This window comes from Puma concolor, chromosome E3 (genome assembly GCF_028749965.1).
Source record: "Puma concolor isolate L17-30 chromosome E3, mPumCon1.1.hap2, whole genome shotgun sequence".
Taxonomy (NCBI): domain Eukaryota; kingdom Metazoa; phylum Chordata; class Mammalia; order Carnivora; family Felidae; genus Puma; species Puma concolor.
This window is the reverse complement of record NC_141682.1, coordinates 9,440,409-9,463,289: the sequence shown is the minus strand read 5'-3', so window position 1 is coordinate 9,463,289 and position 22,881 is coordinate 9,440,409. Positions and strand designations below refer to the sequence as shown.

The 22,881-nt window shown below is 56.1% G+C and overlaps 1 protein-coding gene across 3 annotated transcripts in view; it reads left to right on the top strand.

Moving 5' to 3' along the window:
- Nucleotides 1-22,223, top strand: part of DTX2 (deltex E3 ubiquitin ligase 2) — a 36,651-nt gene extending 14,428 nt beyond the window's left edge. For 2 of the 3 annotated variants that reach the window (XM_025923327.2, XM_086692015.1), the window contains exons 4-11: nt 2,301-2,937; nt 8,789-8,889; nt 13,565-13,705; nt 16,710-16,783; nt 18,130-18,288; nt 18,959-19,120; nt 20,362-20,451; nt 21,572-22,223. In XM_025923327.2, the coding sequence (XP_025779112.1) occupies nt 2,301-2,937; nt 8,789-8,889; nt 13,565-13,705; nt 16,710-16,783; nt 18,130-18,288; nt 18,959-19,120; nt 20,362-20,451; nt 21,572-21,799 (1,592 nt within the window). In that variant the 3' untranslated portion in view covers nt 21,800-22,223. The remainder of the gene's footprint in view (nt 1-2,300; nt 2,938-8,788; nt 8,890-13,564; nt 13,706-16,709; nt 16,784-18,129; nt 18,289-18,958; nt 19,121-20,361; nt 20,452-21,571) is intronic. The other variant, XM_025923328.2, reaches the window with a different exon arrangement.
- Nucleotides 22,224-22,881: the final 658 nt, after the last annotated feature.

Below are 22,881 nucleotides of genomic sequence, written 5' to 3'. Positions count from 1 at the left end.
GTATGTGTTGGAGCACCCGCTTTGGGCCAGGTGCCATGCTGATGGTGGAGTTATATATAGAATTGACTCTCGGCCCTTCATCCTGTCCCCGACAGGTGCTGTGAGTGGTACAGGTACCACAGTATGGGATGTACCTCTTAGTAGTAGGGAGTGCCTTGAGAGCGCAGGGCAGAGGCCCGCCCCGCCCCTTCCCCCCTGTTTCCTGAACCCAAACTGCCTGCTTCCACCTGCAGAAATGGAGGGGCTTGTGGGCAGAGAGGCCAGCACAGAGGAAGAGCGCTGTGCTAGTTAAGAGGGCCTGGTGATGAGTTCTGCTTCCGCTGCACAGTGTCCGTGTGACCTGAGCAGGTTACTTTATTCTCCTGTGTGCTCACATTAGGGTTTGTTGTGTGTTTTGATCAGTATTACTGAGAATGGGACCACCAAGTTCCCCTCGGAGTTGTGCCCCGTCTGTCTAACCCAGTGGTTCTCAACTGGGGGTGTTTTGTCCCCTAGGACATTTGACAATGTTTGGACACATTTTTAATTGTCACAAGTTGGGCAGGGAGCCACTGGTGTCTAGTCAGTAGAGGCCAGGGATGCTGCTAAATGCACGGGACCGGCCCCACGACAAAGAATTCTTGGCCCAGGATGTCACTGGTGGGGAGACTGAGAAACGCTACTCTGATCCCTACGGCAGCGTCCTTGGGTGTGTGAGGACTAAGCCTTCCAATCAGTTGGATACAGAAGAAAGTCCTTGCCTTCCTGATGTTTGGAGTCCACTGAGAAAGGCAGCAAACAAGATATGTAATGTGGAAATTGTGTATTGTGTTAGATGGCAATAAGTGTTAATCAGGGAATGGAGGTGTTGGGAGAGGTGGAGGTCTGAGCCAGGGTGGCCAGGTCACCAGGAAGGGGGTCTAAGACAGACCTGAGGGAGGGGCAGGTTGTCCCTTGAAGGGACTTTGGCTTTGGCTTTTATTCTTTTTTTTATTTTTTATTTTTTTCATGTTTATTTATTTATTTTGAGAGACAGAGAGGGAGAGGGAGAGTACAAGCAGGGGAGGGGCAGAGAGAGAGAATCCTAAGCAGGCTCTGCACTGTCAGCGCAGGGCCCGATGCAGGCCTCAGTCTCACCAACTGTGAGATCATGAGCTGAGCTGAAATCAAGCCAGACGCTCAATTGACTGAGCCACCCAGGCGCCCCTTGGCTTTTATTCTGAAAGGGGGAGCCGTGGGAGGATTTGGGCAGAGGAGTGCTGTAATCTGATTTGGAGGTGAAGAGTATCCCTCTGGCTGCCAAGGATGGAGGCGAGGTGGGGGTCAGGAGACCAGTAGAAGCAAATTGCAGTGATCATCTTTTGGCAAGTGCTCTTGGAAACATGGCCCGAATTAATTTTTCTCTGTAATCATCAGGTTTGGTTTATTAAGAATATAAGCTAACCACGGGGTATTTCCCAGTAGTTGCTGCTTGAAGAGTCAAAGGGTATGGGTACATCCACGTAAGAGACTTACGTAACAATGAATACTGAGTTATGTATAAAATTTTAGAGATGTAAGGAAAACTGATGGCCTAACAGAAGAAAACAGCCCAAAAAGTTTTCAGTGTGATTGTCAGCTTCCTAAAAGGACGTGTCTAGAAGATGAAATGGGAAGAAATGCATTGTGATATAAGCTGTGTGGTTAGATTATGGACGGTTTAATTTTCTTAACTTTCCTTTTTTTTTTTTCTCAGTTTTTTAAGTGAAACTACATACGTTTCATCATTAGAAATATTTTGAAAAAGCCTGGAATCTGAGCCATAGCTGTTCTTTGACCTAAGCTCCTGGTATCCCCTACTCCTGCCGAGGAGCACAGATCCCCCTCTGCCATTAGGTCCCTTTGGGCCATTGTTTCTTTACAGAGAGGGAGCTTTCTACCCTTTCTACCCTTCACCCAAAATTTGGAAGGAATAACCAGTACTAGCCTTTAGGTCAGATAGCAACATGACCCTATATACACTGACCATGTTGGTTTCTTTTGGTTGTAGAAAAAGAATTTTTTTTTTTAACGTGTATTTATTTTCGAGAGAGGATGAGCGGCGGAGGGGCGGAGAGAGGGGGAGACACAGAATCGAAGCAGGCTCAGGCTCTGAGCTGTCAGCACAGAGCCGGACACGGGGCTCGAACTCACAAACCATGACATGAGATCATGACCTGAACCGAAGTCGGACGCTCAACCGACTGAGCCACCCAGGTGCCCCCAAAAAGAATTTTTAAGCCCTTTTTGTTTTGGGGGGCTAGCAGATTAGCCATTTACGTGTCCTCCTCCTTTTCAAACAGGTACCATGCGGGCTGTGCGGAGGCATCTGTTCCCCCAACATTCAGCCCCGGGCCGGGGCATCGTCTGGGAGTGGCTGAGTGACGATGGCTCCTGGACAGCATATGAAGCCAGTGTCTGTGACTTCCTGGAGCAGCAGGTGGCCAGGGGCAACCATCTTGTGGACTTGGCTCCCCTGGGGTACAACTATACCGTCAACTACGCCACCCACACGCAGACCAATAAGACTTCGAGCTTCTGCCGTAGTGTGCGGCGCCAAGCAGGACCCCCATACCCGGTGACCACCATCATTGCCCCGCCGGGCCACATGGGAGTCGCCTGCTCTTGCCATCAGTGCCTCAGTGGTGGTGGAACTGGCCCCGTGTCGGGCCGCTACCGCCACTCCATGACCAACCTCCCGGCTTACCCTGTCCCCCAGCCCCCCCACAGGACCGCCATTGTCTTTGGGACCCACCAGGCCTTTGCCCCGTACAATAAGCCCTCACTCTCTGGGGCTAGGTCTGCACCCAGGCTGAATACCACCAACCCCTGGGGTGGGGCACCGCCCTCCTTGGGGAACCAGCCCCTCTACCGCTCCAGCCTCTCCCACCTGGGACCACAGCACCAGCCCCCAGGATTGTCCACTGCCGGCGGAGCCAGGTATCTTATGTTTTTGAGGGTCATTTTGTCTACCTCTGTGCCCTGTCAGCAGGCTTGGGTTTCTGCTTTTACTTAGCTGGGAAGATGTGCCCAAATACCTACAGACCTGACCCCTGCTTCCTTGTCTCTGCGTCATCTCCTTTGCATGTACCACCTGGTGCCCAGGCGCTGGCCTTCCACAGCCTTGCAATGCATGGAGCCTCCCTGACCTCTGGTGCTTGAGCGCTGATCGTTGCCACATGGGTTAAAAACAGTAATGCTTGCAGCCAGCCAGGAGAATCAGGTTCTCTGTAGAGCAGGTAAAGGTGTGCCTGTGTGCCACATCGCTCATGAGAATGTTGCACCTGAGAATGTTTCGTTGATTCCTCCTCTGTGCTAGGCACTGAAGACACAGACATGGGACATTCTCTCCCACAAGCCCAAGTGTGGTCCAGGGGGAGGCTGTGAGCCCAGTTTTGGTGCTTAACAATCGGTTGAGGAGAGAACAAAACACTGGGTGTGTGGCAGGTGGCATCAGGTGACAGGACGGCTTCCATGCTGGTGTAGTCTGGCCCAGTGCCTCCTAGAGCTCTCTGCTCCTTGAGGGGGATGGTGAAATGTGCCCCATCCGGACCAGGGGGCACCTAAAAGTCAGGAAACCTCTTGGAGTGGCCAGTGGGGGCTGCTTTCTGGGTGCTTGGAGACTTGTCACTGACAAGGGGCCTTGTCAGTGATCATTACTGAGGGTGTTGGGCTTGGAGAACATTTAGAGAATTCCAAATGGGAGCTGGGATGGGGGGCTGGTTTCTGAGATGGTGACCGGAGAGGGTGGGTAATGACTGGATGTGTGGGCCTGTAGTGGACCTGTGACTGCCCTGCCCCCCAAGGGGGTCAACATCTTGTTGGTTTGGACTGACGTTGGCCAGTCAGCTTCTTGGTTCTGCCTTGCTCATCACCCAGCCGCATCCCTGCCTCCTTGACCATGGTGAGTGAGGGCTTCCCAGTGTGGACAACACTTTCTCAGCGGCTTCCTGGACCTCTAGCTAATTTTTTTTCCCAATGTTTATTTAATTTTTAGAGAGGCAGAGAGCAAACAGGGCAGGGGTGCAGAGAGGGAGACACAGAATCTGAAGCAGGCTCTAGGCTCTGAACTGTCAGCAAAGAGCCTGACGTGGGGTTCAAACCCACGAACCTTGAGATCATGACTTGAGTTGAAATCCGACGCTTAACCAACTGAGCCACCCAGGCACTCCTAGCATTTTTTTAAAGCTAGGTTTCAGAGGACCCTGCCAGCTTCTATAAGACAGGGTGACAGCTGCCATTCACTGAGCACACATTGCCAGGCCCTATTGAGCAGGCTGTGTGAATGATGTCAGTAATCCTTGTAGTGACCATATGGTAGGTGGTGTCCTCAGCTTACCGGTGAGCACACCGAGGTTGACAAGGTTGGCAGCATAGCCAGCAAGTGGTAGAGTTGGGGTTAAACCAGGCCCCACAGCAGGCTGTAAGGGACACGTGGAGTTCTTGAAGCTGTCTTAAAGGCAGAGTAATAGGAAGGCAGTGGTATCTTGAGGGATGACCGTGGGGAGTCCGTAGACAGGAGGAGAATGGGTCAGGGCATCTTCTGGGGGCATCTCCTTCAGGGAGTGGGAGCAGGTGGACCTGAGTTCTTTCTGGGAATGGGGCTACAGGAGCTTTCACTTGGCCTTCTCCCCGGATTTTCACGTGGGCGTTAGCGAACGGGGCTCTGGGCTGTCCCAGCCCCACCCAGCATGCTGTGAGGCCCCCTATAGTAAGTGGGTCAGAATCTTTCAGGAAAAAGTGTGCTGTCTACCAGCCCAGAATGGTTATCAGCAGGACCAGAGCCTCTTCTACTAGGTCAGTTCTGCTGAGCCTCCTGGGGCTTCTTAAGTTCTTACAGATTATTTTGAGGCACATTTCTAGATAGTTCTAGAACTGGGATTCTGGGATTGAGCCAAGTGATTTGATTGATGGGCTTTGTTGCTCTTTCCTGGTACAGGGCTCCCATTGGTCTCTCCTGATATTTCTCTGGCGTCCCCCCTCCCCAGCCTGAGAGCCCGAGAGACTGCCAAAGGGGGCCCCCTGGTACAGGCCAGGCAAGTTACAGAAGGGAAGGTCTTACCTTTGCTTCTGGGCCTGCGTGTTGCTACTTGCCCTGCTTGCCTTGGTTGTAAGCCAGGAAGGGGACCAGGCCAGCCAGCTCTGTTAGTTGAAACCGCCTCGAAGGAGCCTTCCTCCTGAGGTGGGTGTTCATCTTTATCTCCTCCAACTTTTCAGGAGCTGGGAGAGGCACAGTTCACTTGCATGGGCCTATCCTTGTTTGGAAAAACAGGATTTCTCCCACGTCTTATTTGTATCGATGCTCTTTAGTTCACCCCCTTCCGGTGGGTATCGTAGAGCTGGCTGGAAGGGGTGTAACGAATACCTGGTGTCTTGACCCAGCAGGGCCAGGATGATCGAAAACACTCGACCCCTTGGTCTCCTTGGGGGCCGTGGTCTGGTTCTCCAAGGTGAATGATTGTCAGCTACATTAACTGAAAATTCCCCAGGGAGTGGCAGGCTGGCGGCACCATGGGCTGGGGAAGCCTGAGAACCAGCTGTACTTACTGGTAACCGCTGGAAAGAACATGTGAATGAGTGGAATCAAAATTCACGGAACCCATGTGGTTTTTATTTGGGAACCCGTGTGGTTTCACATCGCTTCTTGCTCAACCTGGGTAAAACCTTGGCCGACTGACTTCCTTGTGGGAGGCTTTCTGAGTAGGCAGTAATACATTGAGAAGGGACTTCGTCTGTCTGTCACTGAGCTGCTGGGTTTAAGAAAATTTCCTAGTAGCTGAACTTTATCCCTTTAAGCACCAAAACTTGTGTTTTAATGATGTGGGGTGGAAAACTTTCCAAAATGTGTCATGCACACTCTCCTCGTCTTTAATAGGGGGTGTGGTGGCTTAACGTTTTGATGACTTCCGGTAGTGATCGTGACCAGCAGTCTGTTGCAGCTTTGGTGTGGCTGAGCCCTGGGGCGCCTTGCCTTTGCACTAAATAGCCCTTGGAAATGGCTCTGCCGGTTTGCTTTCATCTGCTCTGTTCTTGCTACTGCTGTTCTCCTAGCCTCTAAAGGCACTCCCACCTGCTCTCAGCCTGGCCTGGGTGCTCGGGGGTCCTGGGTCCCAGGGGGACCTTCCTCCCGACTGGCTGTAGGCCCTTGGGTCAGCTCTGTTCCCTTTCCACGTCCCTCCTTTCCCCTCTTAAGATTAAGGAGTTGGACTGGGAAGTGTGACATTTCCTTTTGCTCCAGTATTACAGTTTTCAAGGTTTCAGGGGAGCCCTGCAGGAAGGTACCCGGCGGCTCCTCAGCTTTCCTGTGTCCCCTTTGCTCCTCTGAGAACAGGGGAACAGTGGACATTTGTACTGGGCTGTGGATTGAGCCTCACAACCACCCCAAGGGCCTTTTAGAATTGTTCTCATCTTACAGATAGAAAAATTGAAGCTCAGAAAGGGTACTCGACCTGGCCAAGGGCACACAGCTTTAAGCTGGAGCGGGTGCTGTTAGCGGGGTCTCCAGAGCCCCCCCCTCCCCCCCCCCCCCCCCGCCCCGAGCCGTGTCACATTCCTCATACTGCACGTGCTGCCCGGGGTTGCTGATTAGTGCTGGCTCACCCTGTGGGAAGCTGGTAGGAGGCTATGCATTTCCTTGGTCCAGCCTCCCAGCCTTGCCCTTTGCACAGGGGCTGTCCAATCTCACCTTCACAGAAGACTAGAAATCCTCGTGTCTCATTCTGAGCTCCATTTGGAAGCTCCTGGGGATAGTCCCAGACAAGAAAGCCAGGTTGGGCCTTGTAGATAGACCCAGGAACAGGGGAGGCCCGGAAGGTTGCCTGAGTCCATGACTAGAAGGGCTCTACCTTCTGGAATTCCTTCACTTCTAGAACCTAAGAATTGCAAAGACCGTCAGAGATTATCTACCTTCCTTTAAAAAACCCAAATGGGGGGCGCCTGGGTGGCTCAGTCGGTTAAGCAGCTGACTTCGGCTCAGGTCATGATCCATGATCTCGTGGTCCGTGAGTTCAAGCTCCGCGTCGGGCTCTGTGCTGACAGCTCGGAGCCTGGAGCCTGTTTTGGATTCTGTGTCTCCCTCTCTCTGACCCTCCCCTGTTCATGCTCTGTCTCTCCCTGTCTCAAAAATAAATAAAACGTTAAAAAAAAAATTTTTTTTTAAATAAATAAATAAAAATAAAAAAATAAAAAACCCAAATGGAGAAACAGGACCAGGAAGGGGGTGGTGGTTGCTCCAAATCAAACAGTTTAGTGGGACCAAACCTTAGCGCAGGTGGTCTGAATGCCTGGCTCTTCCCCTGCATTATCAGAGCACTCCGGAGCCAGGTCCCTTGTTCCCTCAGGCTTGAGTGTAGCCGAGGCGGGGGCCACGATGTGAGTAGTGTGGCCACACGGGTTATTCTCTTTGGGGAGAAGAATCAAGAAATGAAAACAAAACAACATCTTTCTTCACTCAGACAAATACCGAGGTGCCCCAGGATGGGCTGGAAGACGTGGGAATTGGGCCGGTGGGGGGGGGGGGGCGTGGATTGTCAGGCGTTTCGGGCCATCTCCACCAGCCGGTCTCCAGTGTGGGGCTCTTCCCAAACCAGAGTCGTGTAGATTTATTAACACTTGAGAAATAGAATGTCTTAGAACCAGATGAATGACTCAAACATAGTTACTGTGGGAAGCAAGACCCCCATTTAAAAAAAAAAAAATCCAAAAAGAAATTCTTTTATTTTGAACTGGTTTTAGGTTTATAGAAAAGTTAAGAAATAGTGCAGAGAGTTACCATATCTCCCTTCCTTGACTCCTCTCATAAACATCTTTCATAACCATGCTGCAGTCCTCAGAACCCGGGAATGGCCGTGGGTGCGTTCCTGTTAACCAAGGACTTTTCTCGATTTTCACCGGTTTTTCACCACTGTTTCCATTCTGTCCCAGGATCCTGGGGGACCCCACTTCGCATCCAGTTTTGTTTTCTTCTTCCTTTCCTCCCTTCAGTAGGAGTTCCTCCTTTATCTCCCATAACCTTGACACTTTTAAAGAGTTACTTTGTCGAATGTCCCTTAATTTGGGCTTGTCGGTTTCTCATGCTTGAGGTTATGCACTTTTGGCAGGAACCACAAAAATGGTGTTCTGTCCCTTTCAGAGCACCATTTCTGGGGTTCCTGGTGTTGATTGGCCCTATTACTGGTGATACTGGTCTTGAGTACTTGTTAGAGCAGTTGCTGCCAGATTTCCCCTCTTCAGGTACCATAGAGCTCTTATTCTGACAAAGTGAGTGAGCTCAGAATTCTTTTAGGATTGTCTTCAGAGTCTGAATTGCCCAGGAAAACATTTTTTTTTTTTTTTTTGACAATTTATGCTTCCTTCTTGATCGCTTGTAAAAAGCGGAGGCTCACCCCAGCAGTGACGTGACCCATCAGTGTTCTGTCCCATCACTGCTCTGGCCCTGCCAGCCGATGCTCCCCCCACTCGATGCCTGGCTTGGAGTTTTACGTCCCCGCTTGATTTTTGTGGCGGTGGTGGGGCTGGCTCTGGGCTTCACATCCTCAGCAGTCAGATTCTGTAGGTTAGTTTGGGTCTAAGAGTGCTGAAATTCAGATTTCTTTGATTCTCTTTCCAGACATCAGGATCTTTTTAATTAAAAGAAAACCCAGAAATCCTCACTCACACAGAAGCAGCCATGCAGGGTGAAGCTGCGAAGTGGCCCCGGCAACACCAGCGAATTCCTATCTTGGTCTTTCTCTGGCTCTTGTTCCTGCTAAATCGGCTCCTACGTTAAGCTTTGTTCTCTCCTCTCCCCTAGTGCCTCCCTCCCCATCGGTCCTGCCAGCAACCCTGGGAGCGTCCCTGCCGCTGTGCCTGTGCAGATGCCGAAGCCCAGCCGGGTCCAGCAAGCCCTCGCAGGTAGGCACCCTGCTGGGTTCCGGGTTCCAGAACAGACCACCCGGCAGGGGGCAGGATGCGGAGGTGGTGGGAGAATGCGTGGTTGAGGGAGGAGATGGTGGGGTGGGGGTGCTGTTACCTTGTTTCTTCTCACGGAAAGCCGCAGCCACTCCCTAGGGGGCGGTGCCTCTTGGGTGATGGGTGACAGTGTACGTACCCTCAGCGTACCCTCAGCGAGTGGGCCTGGGGCCGCCCCTCCTTTGTCTCTCCAGGGGAGTCCTGCTTGATATCAGTGGGAACGATGGTGTGGACCTTTCCACCTTTTACATGTTCACGTCACTTCAATTATGGTTTGAGTCACTGCTCTGTCCTGAGATGCTTTAGGCATTTCCCGAAAGGGGCCCTTCGGGGGAACTTGCAGCTATTTTGGTTGCAGTTACGTTTTGCATTAAGTGGCTTTGTGTCCAACTGGATCATTTGTTAACCATATATCTTTGAACTGTTTTTTAGATTCTTTTTATAGTTTAGGGAGCTACTGAAAGTTACTTTTTAACTAATGGGAAATGCAATGTGTTATGGAAAGCTAGAGGGGAGGAGTGTCGTGAGGTTGAAGCAGGGGAATAAGATAACCCGAGTCTGTGTGTTAGGGTGAGTCACCGTAGTAGACAGCGGGAGTTCGAGGGGACAGGCCCGGGGCAGGGAGACCCGTGTGGAGCCCGACACGATGGCTCAGGGGAGCCGTGGCAGTCGTGGAGGTAAGAGCGTCTGACTTGGTGACTGGGTGCGCCGTGAGAGAGAAGGAATAGAAGGAGGCCCGGTGTGAGGCTGCCGATGTGGTGCTATAACACGTCGTGATCGTTCTTGAGGATCGTGTAGGGGCTTTGCATGTGTCTTCCTTCACTTCTTCCCAGTAACAGCTCTGTGAGGTATGAACTTTTATTCCTATTTCATACTTGGGGAAATAGCCTCAGAGAATTCCAGACACTTCCCAAGATGAGCCAGTCAGCCCTTGGTAGAGCTGGGACTCAGCCTCAGGCATTCTAGGCCTCAGCACCTGGGTTCTTAGCCATTTCACTGTGCCGATCCGGAGTCTGGTGGGAGCGCGGGGAGAGGTGGGGGGTGCTGGCTGTGGTTGTGGCCCGGCGCATCTGTCCTGGGGGCAGTGGGAGTTTGGGTGTGCAGTTCAGAAGAACATTCTGGGGTGGAATGGGGTGGCCTCTGCCCCCGCGGGGGGATCGTATGAGCTCACAGAGACTGTAAGTGGGATTCTGGGAAGAGCCCTTGAAGGAAATGGAGGGACCAATCAGAAAAGTGGTAGAAGACAGGAGAGGGGGCCCCTCTGGAATCTGCTTCAGCTGCTCAGCCATCAGCCTTCTGCGGGGGCAAAGAGAACAGTGAGCAAAGATGTGGTGACTGGAAAGTTCCTCCTGAGTTTAGGTCCTCTTGTGGCATCAGATGCCATAGGTGAGTCAGACCTCTGTGTGTGTGTGTGTGTGTGTGTGTGTGTGTGTGTGTGTGTGTGTGCGCGCGCACGCGCATATATGTGTGGTGGTGGTCTTATTGGAGAACGGTTGTAGGTGAATAGGCCTGGCCTGCATATGGCCCAGCTCCATTCAGCACTGTAATCACTAAGGCTTGAATACAGATGTTATAATAACTTTTCTAATATTTTTAAGTTTATTTATTTTGAGAGAGAGAGAGAGAATGAGTGGAGGAGGGGCAGAGAGAGAGGGGGACAGAGGATCCGAAGCAGGCTCCATGCAGACAGCAGAGAGCAGGATGCGGGCCTCGAACTCACGAACTGTGAGATCATAACCTGAGCCAAAGCCGGATGCTTAACCAACTGAGCCACCCGGGCGCCCCTGTAATAACTTTTCTAAACGCGTCTCAGAAGTGGTCTGGGGATTGAGTAGCATTTGCTCCCTTTCCGCTGCTCTTGAGGCTGAGGACCTTCTCTGGTCTGTATCCCGGATTGTCTCCAATGTCCCCTGTCACCTTGGCTCTCAGATCGATGCAGGAGGTAGGTAGGTCTTTTAACCTCCATTTTACTCACTGGGGAAACCTCAAAGATTTAGGAACTCAGTCCCAGCGAGCACGGAGTGGAGACTCAAACCACTGGTCAGATGCCACCTCCTCTGAACACAGCCTCTGGCTTGTAGTTGTTTGTGGGACCCTAGTCTAAAGTGTCAGGGAAGGAGAGATCCTGAGCCAGCCTCCAGGAAGCAGGGTCTGGAGAACAGAGTGCTGTCTTCCCTGCACTGAGCACTCTGTGGGTAGGTTTACAAGCAAATGGTCATCTACACTGGGACAGGAGGTCCACCAAGGAGCCACCTCCAGGTCAGGCCTCAGTGCCTCAGGTGACAGCTTCCCTGGCTGCAGCATGGCCCAGCCCTCTCCTTGGAGTTTTCTGCTTTCACAGCCTGCCCAAGCCCAGACAGCCAGGAGGAGTGGGGCTGGCCGGGCAAGGCCAGAGTCAGGACAGGCTTGGACCTGAGCCCCGGTCACTAGACGAAGGGCCGACCCCTGGTGTCAGAAAGAAAGTGATTGTACATCTGACCGCGACAGGGACTGCTCTCTCGGGGTCTCTGACAGATAAGCGGGAATCCTCTCAGAAGAGTGGAGAAGCTGTGGCCGTTCAAGCTGCTACAGTCATTTGGGGATGTGAGGAGTTTGGGGAGTTGTCCCTGAGCTCTGCTGTTGGGAAGATGTGATGGCCCCCTCTGGGTGTCTCCCCACCTCATCCTGTCCAGTGGATGTTGCTTTCGCAAAGTGTGGGTGTGGGGTGGTTCTCGCACGTTCTTGCAAGAAGGCAGGCCACAGAGCAGGGGCTGCTTCTCCGCAGGCTTTTAAGTTGAGACTTCTGTGTCCGTGACTTGAATTCAGGGGAGGGGGTCCTGCATTGACCGGAGCAGAAGTGTTGTTCATGCTGGCCTCACAGCAGCCACCCAGCAGCATTTGGGGTATCTTGGTTCCCCAGCAGACAGGTGCTGTGAACACCTCCTGTGACCGGGCCCTGCCCTGGGTGTTCATTGCAGGGAAGACAGCAGTCCCCAAAACAGGTATGCGAGTCCTTTCAGGTAACACTAAGTCGGGTAAAGGAGGCAGAGATGGAGGGGACGTGGCTCTTATAGATGGGGTGGTCAGGGCAGGGCTGCCTCCTAGGAGACACTTGGGGAGAGGTCTGGTCGAAGTGAGGCAGTGGGTGTTGGGGGAGGAGGTCATGGTCAGCACAGAGGCCCAGGGCTCTACTAAGGCATCATTCCCGTCCCCTCCATCATTCTGTCCCCGTGCCTGCTTGTCATTATTCCGTCCACCGGACGGTTAGGTTCAGACTCACATCTGAGCTCAGAAGCACTCAACCCTAAGACGCTGGTGGCATTGCATTACCTGACAAGCGAGCGCCTGGGGTGCAGCCGTGGTCTTCTGATGTGCACTTTTGTGTCTCTTGCAAGTGGCTGCCATGGCACCCCCTGCCTGCCTCTGCTGTGCTGCCCATGCCCAGGCTGCTGGCTGGCCTCTGCTTCTGTCCCTGACTGGGCATGTTTGCCACATTGAATCTTTGTTCTGTAGAGGCCACAGTGGCTGGCCCGGCCAGGTCCTAGGGCCGGGTTTCCCCTCACCCATCTGCGTTGGGCAGCACCAGCTGCGGGATCTCCACTTCCTATCCCAGGCTGCCCGCAGGGAAGGTGGCAGAGCGGAACCCAGAGCTCTCCTGGGGAGGAGGTGGTTTTGAGCTAGACAGTGGGCAGGGGGCACTGGGTAGGGGTGCTGTGGAACAGCAAAGTAGGCTGAGGGTGTAGTAGGACTACAGACTGCAGCAGGAGGACAGGCCGTGTTCCACGATGTGTCAGGTCCTCAGGGAGCGGTGAGGGGGGAGAGTCCGGCAAGGGTGTGTGTGGAGCACCAGGCTGAGGAGTGAGGCCTTTCCCCCGTGGGTATGCCCACCCTGCTCCGTCCGAGGCAGAGGGGCTGTTTGAGCCCTGACCGAGGGCACGAGAGGAGGAGGCCACGGCCCGGGACCCTTGCTGCTCCAGAGGAGCAAGGGCCTTGGGGGTGCCTCGGTGGGAGAGCAGGTCCCGGGGCCAGCATTCCTGCCCGCCCACCCTAGCAATGGCGCTGAAAACACCTAGACAGGCCAGATGGGGGACAGGAGGCAGATAGCACCCCACTGGAGGCAAGGTGACCAGGAGCCAAGAGGGCACATCCGGGGGAGCACAGGGGGTGGACTGGGAGCTCGAGACCCCGTCCACATCTCCATAGCTTGGCCGCATCCTTCCGTGTCACTGCCTGTTCTCCTTGCTCCTAGCACAGGGAGACCCCATCCGGAACTGCTTAGGAGGCTTCCTGGGATGGCTTCCTGCCCTCTGCCCTCCTGAAGCAAGCGGCCTCGCCCCGCCGCCTTCCCCGCATGCTGTGAGCGCGGGCTGGGTGGTTGCTTGTACAGTTAGCTGTGGAACTTGGGGCCGGGGCTCCGATGAGCCGGGCGTTTCACTGGTTCCTGGCCTGGAGCTTAGCCCAGCGCGCCCGAGTAGGCCCTGGCAGCCTCGAGCGGCTGAGTCCTCAGGGAGATCGGTGGGTCCTGCTGGCCGTTGACAGTGCCACCTGGACTCAGCCAGGGTTTGTGGACGTCACATGCCGAATGACTCCTTCTAACGTTTCTCCCCTCTCTGCATGTCTGATCTCGCACCCCGTGTAGGCATGACGAGTATTCTGATGTCAGCCATTGGACTCCCTGTGTGTCTTAGCCGCGCACCCCAGTCCGCCAGCCCTCCCGCCTCCTGTCTGGCCTCTAAAAGTCACAGCTCAGTTAAGAGATTGAGGAAAATGTCCATGAAAGGTAGTTCCTGCTCACAAATGCTCTCTGGCCTCTGCTAAGCCTCCGAGTCTTGCTGCCTCTGACTCTCCTGCATTGACTGCTCTTCTTTGACTCCTACGGCCCTTCTCTGCTTCCTTTACCCCCCAGGGGAGGGGCTCAGTGGCCCTTCTCCCTGCTCTCAGCACAGAGGTGGCCCCCAGAATCTACTTAACACTCAAGACCCAGAGTTAAGCTCCTATCTTCCTGGCACAGTTGGAGCATGAGGGGCCTGTTCTTGAGGACTCTGTGACTCTATATGGGGTGAGGCCGGCTCAGGATGGGGGTGACTCTGTCCCTCCCACCGGGACCAGCATGTGTCTCAGGAAAGGCCCCCAGCCCTATCTGGCCTACTTCCGAGGGGTCTCCCACTGAGCACCGTGCTGCCCATCACACGGCTGGGGAGGAAGGGGTTTCAGAACCGTGGAAGGTGCAGTGAGTTTTAAGCAGACTTACATGAAGGAGCCTGTGGGTAGTAGGTTCTAAAGCTGCCATTTCTAAAGCTGGTAGCGGCTCTGCCTCCAGCTTTGGGCTGGAGACGCACAGACTGCTGAAAGCCCAGTGACCTTCAGGACGGTGGGGTGAGCAGGGAGCATGGCTCTGGCTCAGCCAGTCTTGGGTTCCAGTCGTGGCTTCTGTGCTCACTGCTTTAGGGTCTCACGCCCGTGTCTCCCTTCATGAGCCGGTACCTCCCACTTAGCAGATTGGTCGTGGGAGGAATAGGAAATCCACATGTGAGGTGCCTGGCACAGAGTGATGGGGGCTGCTCTGACCCTGGCCCACCATCTGTCTAACCCCGACCCCGCAGGTGGCACGGAGGCCCAGGGAGCGGTAGGGCTTCATACCCAGTCCCCCACCTCACCCGGGTCCCCGAAGTCAGGCAGGCCTCGGATGTCCTGACCCACTCCCCTTTTCCTCTGCCTTGGAGGTAGAGGCAGGTCTGCGGGCAGGGCAGGCCAGGAGTTTCCTGAGATACTTGGGCTTCCCCGGGAAGGACACACGTTCTTGGCAGACCCTCTGGCCTTCCTGGGCTCAGGTGTCCCTTTCTTGGGGTTGGTGGTCACCTGGCTGGCCCCCTTTGAGAAACACGGCTCATGGAAAGCTACCTTCGGTTCTGAAAGGCTGCCCGGGCAAAGGCGAGTGGTGGGCAAATGGGATGCAGAGCTGAGCCAGAGGTGGGCCCAAGGCTGGTCCTGGCAGATGGGGTCCTGGGATCCTTCTAGAGACTGACTTGTAGCCACCAGGCTTTTCTAAAACGCCTCTTCCCTAAGTCCGAGTAGAGTCGCAGCTACGAGGATGGCCACTGGTGCTGGTGGTCATTGTGCTTTGGCCTGACTTTCTTACCAGTGACCAGTCAGTGGCTTAGAAATCTGTGTATGTGTCTGTATGTGTACTGGGTGGGGGAGGGGTGTGTGTGTGTGTGTGTGTGTGTGTGTGTGTGTGACAGAGTGTGGGGTGCATGTGTGAGGGGGTGTGGGTGTATATTGTATGTGTGAGGGGATGGGGATATATTTGTATGAGGGGGTGGGAGATGCGTTTGTGTGTGTATGGGTGTGTGTGTGTGTGAGGGGGTATGGGATATGTTTGTGGGGGATGGGGTGTGTGTGTGTGGAGCAGGGGGAGAGGGATGGGGTATGTGTGTGAGGGGGTGTGGGATATGTTTGTGGGGGATGGTGGTATGTTTGTGTGTGTGAGGGGGGTGGGGAGTGTGTGTGTGTGTGTGTGTGTGTGTGTGTGTGTGTGTGTGTGGAAGAGAGGGTGATATTCCTTTGCCAGTCGCTGCCTTTTAGGTAGTAGCGGTTCATGCCTTCACAGCAATCACAGTTTCGGTCAGGGTTAGGTTTCTGTTTTTAGGTGAGGGAACTGAGATTCAGGTGACGTGATTTGGTCCCAGCACAAGAGCCAGAATCAAGCCTGACGTCGCCTGCTCCCAGCCTCTGCTCCCTTCATAGCTGACCCCTAGCCTTCTCTGGTTTTGAGGGCGCTTGGCTGTGGAGCTGTCAGGCTCGTATGTCCTTGCGGCCATAGGCTGGTGGCTATGAGTTTGAGTTCAAACCGGGTCCCTCGGGACTCAGAGGCTAGGACCAGGAGCTGCCTGGTGACCTGGAGGCAGGATGTGGAGCCCTGCCGGGGTTGCTTTCCCAGGCCACATTGGTCTCCCTGGTCCCTCCTTTCTGCCCCTGCACGGCTTTGCTGCCATTCTTTGTGATTCTGCTGCTGCCTCTGGCTGGAGAGCCCCCCCACCCCGCACCCCGCCCCGGGCCTGGCCGGTTCTCTCGCCCGCTGCGGGAGTTTCTTGTTTTGGGGGCGTGGGGGCCGGTGCTCGTGCAGGTGCAGCGTCATGCACATGTGCACAGAGGAGTGGGGTGGCCAGGGTGCCCCTCCTGCTGCTCCTCGGCTCCTTCCCAGAGTTGGGGTGTCACTGAGACCCCACAGTCCAGGGACAGGCGAGAGAAAACCGGGGTTTGTCGTGACCCTGTCAGCGTGGCCGTCATCCGCAGTCAGTGGGCATCTGTGTGCCGCGGGGGTGGGCACCCACTGCACGTTCGGCTCCTGAAACTTCTCCTGCCTTGGCTTTCGCACCAGAGTAATGACAGTTGAGTGAAACAGCGCTGCCGGGACACTCCCCACAGTAGTTTGTTTTAGAAGCTGCTGTTTGGCTTTTCTGTGTGTCCTCCTGAGGAGCCTGGGTCCGTCTAGCTTCCTGACTGAACGTGCACAGGGACGTGGTGGAGGCCCAGCACGCAGCTCCTGGGGGCTGTGACCGGCAGCCGTCTCTGGTCCTCGTCCTGGTGGGGCCAGAGGGGGCTCTGCCCGGCAGGGCTCTGGCCGAGTCGGCCCCCACCCTCCCCCGTCTCTTCTTGCACGCTCACCCTCCTGCCCTGGCCTCTCTGAATGTCCCTCCTGGCGGCTTATCCTCTTCCTCTCTGGATCCAGCGTCCCCAGTTCGTACTCCTTGGGACACTGCTTCTGTCCTTCTCTCTTCTAGGAGGGACTCCAAAGCCAGAGCCAGAACAGGTGATAAAAAACTATACCGAAGAGCTGAAGATAGCCCCAGATGAGGTATGTGTCACGGGAGCCATGTTGCCTTTGGTTTCGTTTGGAGACCAGGAGTAGCGCCAGAGAAGGATACCAGCCCTTCCTGTGCCGCAGGGGGTACTTCCCACAGTGCCTCTGGGTGCTGGCCGTGCTCCAGGTGCTTGGGTTTAATCTCCCAGCCTCCCATAGGAGGCTGGCCCTACCAGGAGGAGGCAGCCTGCACTTCAGAGGCCTGGATTCTGATCCTAGCTTTGCCGCCAGTGAGCAGAGCTCCTACACAGGCCTCTGGGTGCTCCTGTCCCTGTGCCGTCCTGGTGCCTGGGAGTCCTGGAGGCCAAGGATGGGAGAGCCTGCCGCACTCCCCACGGGCTGAGTGGCTTTGTCCCCATAGCAGTCCTGCCCCTCTGGCTACTGGGAAAGCCAGCCAGGCTTCCTGTAATTACAGGGCCTGCCAGACCCTCATAGCTGCTTGGGCAGGACCGGAGCCTCTGTGCTGAGCCTTGTTTCAGGGGCCGCAGCGCCACTTGTCTGTGATTTGAATGGGGCATCCTGGGGACTCTGGACGGTGGGTTAAACGGCAGTCATGCCCATGCGGAACCGAGGGCTCTGCCCTGCCTCTCCCCTGCAGCTCTGGCTGGTAAAGCTTTAGACAGTGACCTGGAGGCCGTCTTCGTGTCTCCCACTTGACAGCATACGTCTGTGTCCTTGTCTTTGCCCTTGTGCTCACCTGGCATCACTGGGCCGCTCTGTGCCAGCCTCCTGCCCTCCAAGCTGCCACCTGTACAGCCTGCACGCAGCTGTGGTCCTGGTGGTGCCCCCACTGTAGAGCACCTCAGCAGGGTCCCCTGACGTGTGAGACGAAGCCCAGCTCTGAGCTTAGCCATCAGAACCTTCCGGGACCTGGTCCTGTCCCACCGGTCTCTTACACCCTACTCACCCCTTGGCCCCTGCAATTACCACCGCCCTCCCCAAACTCTGTGCTGGTTCCTGCTTCAGAACATCCTCTTCCCTTTCTCTGGAATGCCCGTTCCTGTGCTTGTCTACCCGACAAGGTCCTTTCCCCTGTGACACCCAACTTGCGGGGCACCTCTAAGGAGCCTGCCCTCTTCTGTCCCCTCTCCCTGCCCGTGCCCTGTTACTGCCAAGGCCCCCGTGTCCCCCATGCTCACTGCTGCCTGTTGTCTTCTGTACTACGGTGAGCCCTCTGAGGGCGCAGAATCTGGGGACTCCTCTGTGTTCCCAGCTGTGTTCCCAGCTGTAGAATTGTCCGTAATCCTGGCGTTTCAGCAGACAAAGGCTTTTTCTTTCCCTTCTCCCCTTTTGGCACAGTGGGCCATTGGTGAGCGTGCCCTGTGTTGGTCTCCTTCTAGGACTGCATCATCTGTATGGAGAAACTGTCCGTGGTGTCCGGGTACAGCGATGTGACCGACAGCAAGACCATTGGGCCAGTGGCCGTGGGCCGCCTCGTCAAGTGCAGCCATGCCTTCCACCTGCTCTGCCTGCTGGCCATGTACTGCAATGGAAACAAGGTGCCCACACGTCTGACCCCAGGGTGGGGGTCGGGGCAACCTGCCCATAGTCCTGTCCCAATCCTGTCGCATCTGAGCTGGTGACTGCTGCTGCCGTGTGAGCCCCAGGGCACTCAGAGGCGACCTTAAGATGTCTGTAGGCCTTGGCCTCACAGCAGGATAGGGGTTGGCCGCCGGGGGTGCCGAGGGTGACAGGTGATACTTGGCTGCTTCCCTTCAGTGGAGTTCAGCCGGAATGGACAGGTTGGGAGGACAGAGAGAACTGAGTCACATGGCAGACCTTTGGGCCCGGCTTGGCCTCTCTGCAGATCGCTGTGCCACCCCTGTACCAGCCAGGGTGCCAGCACAGTCAGTTGAGAGGTCACGGGGTTTTTTGTTTGATTTTAAACATGTTAGACCGTGGAGACTTTTGCTCATAAACCTGATTTTCCTACTTGATGCTCGCCTCCTGGTACCTCACCCCTTGGATGGAAATGGCTTGAGGAGTTTCTGGTGTAGGACATCTTCACAGGGACGCTCTCAGGATTGGGTTTCTGTGCAAGGAGGGACCTGCTGTGTGACAGCGGGCCGAGCTGAGCCCCTGTGGGCTCTTCCCCACCTCGACAGCCAGACAGCGTGCCTGGGTGCTCTCTCGGCACCGGCTGAGACTAGGTGCTCTGCTCTGCCTCAGGACGGGAGTTTGCAGTGTCCTTCCTGCAAAACCATCTACGGAGAGAAAACCGGGACCCAGCCCCAGGGAAAGATGGAGGTGTTCAAGTTCCAGGTGTCCCTCCCTGGCCATGAGGACTGTGGGACGATACTTATAGTTTACAACATTCCTCACGGCATCCAGGTAAGGGGCCCCAGCACAGGAGGAGCCTCCTCAGACCGTTCTGGACTCGGTCCCTCTCGCTGTGGGGCACACTTCTTCCTACCCTGCCCCTCTCCCTGTAGTCTGCCTTCCCTCCCCCCCCCCACCCCAGGCACTCAGGATGCCTGGGCTTCCCAAGTTCAGGCTCCCAGGAACCGGGGGCACTGGTGTCTGGAGGTGGAACAAGCTCTTAGGGCTGTGGAAGCAAAGAGATGGCCTCCAGCCCTTTCCTGACGCAGGGAGGGCATCCTGGAGGCGGAGACATCCTGGCTGGACTTGTGCTGGGCGGGAGGCCAAGTGTATAAGCAGGAAGAACACTTGTGTTGAAGGTCTGGATAGTGGAAGAACCCAGAGGGCAGGGAGGTGCCAACACTGAGGACTGTCCTTGAGAGACCAGCTCGGTGGCCAGATCCAGGCCTGTGGCAGGGCTGTGTCTGATGTCAAGAGCGAGACAGGAGCCCGAGCAGAAGGTCGCAGTAGAGACCCAGACAGGAGCCCTGGACCCTTAGGCCTCCTGCTTGGGCCAAGACTGACCTCAGAGCTGGTGGCGGGTGGGGAAGATACAGGGCTGTGGAGGCCAGGACCCAGGTGGCCTGTCTGTGACAGATGGAGAGTCCCTCTTTCGTTTAACCATATGCTTTTCCCTGGTTTCCCTCCATTTCTTCTCAGTGGGTTGTAGTGAATTTTAAAAACATTCCAGACAGCCCCAGAACCACAGAGCAGGAGGGGAGTGTGGAGTATACGTGGCGTAGATGTGGCGTGTCTCTGAGTGGCAGAGGGCACGGGCAAGGATCCCTCACTGTTCCAGCCGCCCACCCTTCGGTCCAGTTTGCTGCCACTGTCTCCGGCCCCGCCGTGGCACCATCTCGAGCAAGGAGCGAGGGCATCAGGAAGGGAGGCCTGGCCTTCTAGGCCAAAGAGCCCAGTGCCCAGCGGAATGGGAGCCCCAGCCTTTGATGAATTCCAGTCTCATCAGGACATTTGCAGGAGTGTGTGATGCCAAGCCAAATGGCGTGGGGTCAGGGAAGGTGGTCGCCGGAGGCAGGCCACATCATGTTGGGTCTCTGAGGGGCAAGATTTGAGACAGCGATCTGTTTGGTCACTTGAGTGCAGACAAAGCTCTGGCTAGGGAGGTGAAGGGCGGGCCGGGCTGCGAGGGCCTCTGCAGCTGCTGGGCCCCTCTCAGGGTACCCCGCCTCCTTGTGTCTGTGTTCCTCCTGCAGGGCCCAGAGCACCCCAATCCCGGGAAACCATTCACCGCCAGGGGCTTTCCCCGTCAGTGCTACCTTCCGGACAATGCCCAGGGCCGCAAGGTAAGGCCCCACCACCCTGGGGGCACCCCCCGCCCTCTGCTGGCAGGCCTTGGCCTCGCTGCTCGTGGGCTGTTCGAGCAGGTGGGATGGGGAGGCCATACCTGCTCTGCCCTGTTCACCTTCTTCTGGGGCTGGCTGGGGTGCTGGCCACTCCTTCCCGGGACTGCCTGCTATCCGTGAGGCATCCTTGACCAGGAGAGACGACCAGCAGGGAGGGGAGGCCACTTCTAGCAACCTCTCTGGCCAGGTCACCTGCTCTTAAGTCAGGCTAGTGTGACGCGTTGGGCAGAGTGGGGACAGGGGAACAGGACTGGGTGACCGTGATGGCCTGCAAGCCACCTCTGCATTACAACGCAGGAGAGCATTCTGGTCAGACGAGCAGCTTGAGTGGCAGCTTTGAGAGTCGCAGAGGTGGGCTGGGCTGGAGGGTGTGAGGCGTCTGGGGAGGATCAGATCCCAGAGAAAGAGAGGGAGAGAAGAGAGAGAGAGAGAGAGAGAGAGAGAGAGTGAGTGAGTGTGTGTGTGTGTGTGTGTGTGTGTGTGTGTGTGTGTGTGTGTGGCAGTGAGGCATCAGGCGCCCTCTGGCTGCTGTGAGCTTGGCCTGGGGAGAGGATGACTTGGAAGTAGGGCAGGGTTAGCCTGGCCCCGGGTGTGGCTTGAGCGGCAGCAGAGCAGTGGATGGCGGCGCCCTCTGAGGTGGGGGGTCCTCCTGGGCGGTCAGGTCAGCATATGGAGTTCCGGGGGGTGGGGGCGGTGGTCAAGACTGGGGCTGGAGGCTGAGGATCCCGACAGATGGGGCCCCGGCCCGGAACTGTGGATGTGATCACTTGGGAGAGCGGCCCAACCTCAGCCTGCCAGTGGCTCGCAGTAAAGGCCAAAGGGACAGAGAGCCTCGTCCCTCAGTGTGCCCCACCCCGCAGCTGGCATTTGGTGGGTGGCTGCTCCTGCCGTACTGGCCCTCACTGCTGGGGAGATCAGACCAGGGAAGGAGGGGGAGCCGCAGATGCTCTCACCCTGTCACCTGGCCACCCACCGCTCCAGAGTGAAAAACCCGTGCCCAGGTTTACACTTGTTCACCAGGCCCTCCCTCCTTTCCCCTCCACCCTTTCCTCGAGGGCAGGTCCTGGAGCTGCTGAAAGTGGCCTGGAAGAGGCGACTGATCTTCACGGTAGGGACATCCAGCACCACGGGAGAGACCGACACAGTGGTGTGGAACGAGATCCACCACAAGACAGAGATGGACCGCAATGTGACAGGCCATGGCTACCCCGACCCCAACTACCTGCAGAATGTGCTGGCCGAGCTGGCCGCCCAGGGGGTGACCGAGGACTGCCTGGAGCAGCAGTGAGCCCCGGGCCTGGCCGGCCCCATCCCCGCCCTGCCGCGCCTGCCTCTGGCAGCCAGCTGCCCTCTCCCCCTGCTGCCGGCTGGGCTGCCCCGGGATGGGCAGGCGGGAAGGTGCCTTTCCTCAGAGGCTGCGAGGTTTGTGGGGGCCCGCCTTTTGCCCCCATCCTCCCCTCCAGGCCCAGATCTACAGGCGAATCAGGCAGGCCCAGGGAGTTGTACTTGTGGGGGCTTAAGATGCAGCTACCTCAGTGCGTGGGGCCCTCTGCCACTGGCGGGCTGCTTCGGGGCCGTAGTGCCGGGGGCCTGGCGTGGGGTGAGGCGAGACTGCCCCGTCCCCCATCGTAGCCAGGGCAGGCGTGGGTTCTGGGTCAGCTTCTCATACCTCAGATGTTCTGTTTGCAATAAATGCCCTATAGCCAAAGTCAGCAGGCCCTGGTGTGTTTTTGGTGGAGAGGTTGTGTGTGTGTGTGTTCTGATGTGAGAAGGCAGCACACACATACGTGCCCTGCTGCATCAGGGCAGGAGGGAGCTCACACGCTGCCCGTCCGACGCGCATTTTCCCCAGTGACGAAACTGAGGCCGCAGAGAGGGCCCAAGAGCCCGAGCACTGACCTTGCTGCTTCCCCATCCCCGACTCTAGTTCTCGCCGTGTGCGGTCCAGCAGCTCCGCCAGGCCCACCGTCCTGTTCACTCCCGCAGTAAAGCGCCACTCACATGTGGCTGGTGCTGCTGTCTTCCCTGTTACGGATGAGGAAACGGTCATGGATGCAGTGACCCGCCCCAGGTCGCAGGCTCATAGTAGGGCGTAGAGCCGGGGCTGGAATTGGGCCAGGATTGGTTTGACGTCATCCTTGAAGTCCTAATTCTTCCCAGCCCTCTTAGGAACATCAAATACCCCAGCTTGCTGTCTGCCTGGGGGCGGTGATTGGGGCCTGGGGCTGCAGGGCCCTGGCGGGGAGGGTGGCACATCCTGAGTGGGCCAGGGATACTTTTGCCTCCTTGAGGTCCTTTTCTCCATAAGAAAAAAAATTAAGTTCTATTTCATGATGTGTTGGTTTAAAGCTGAGTGTATTATATATTACA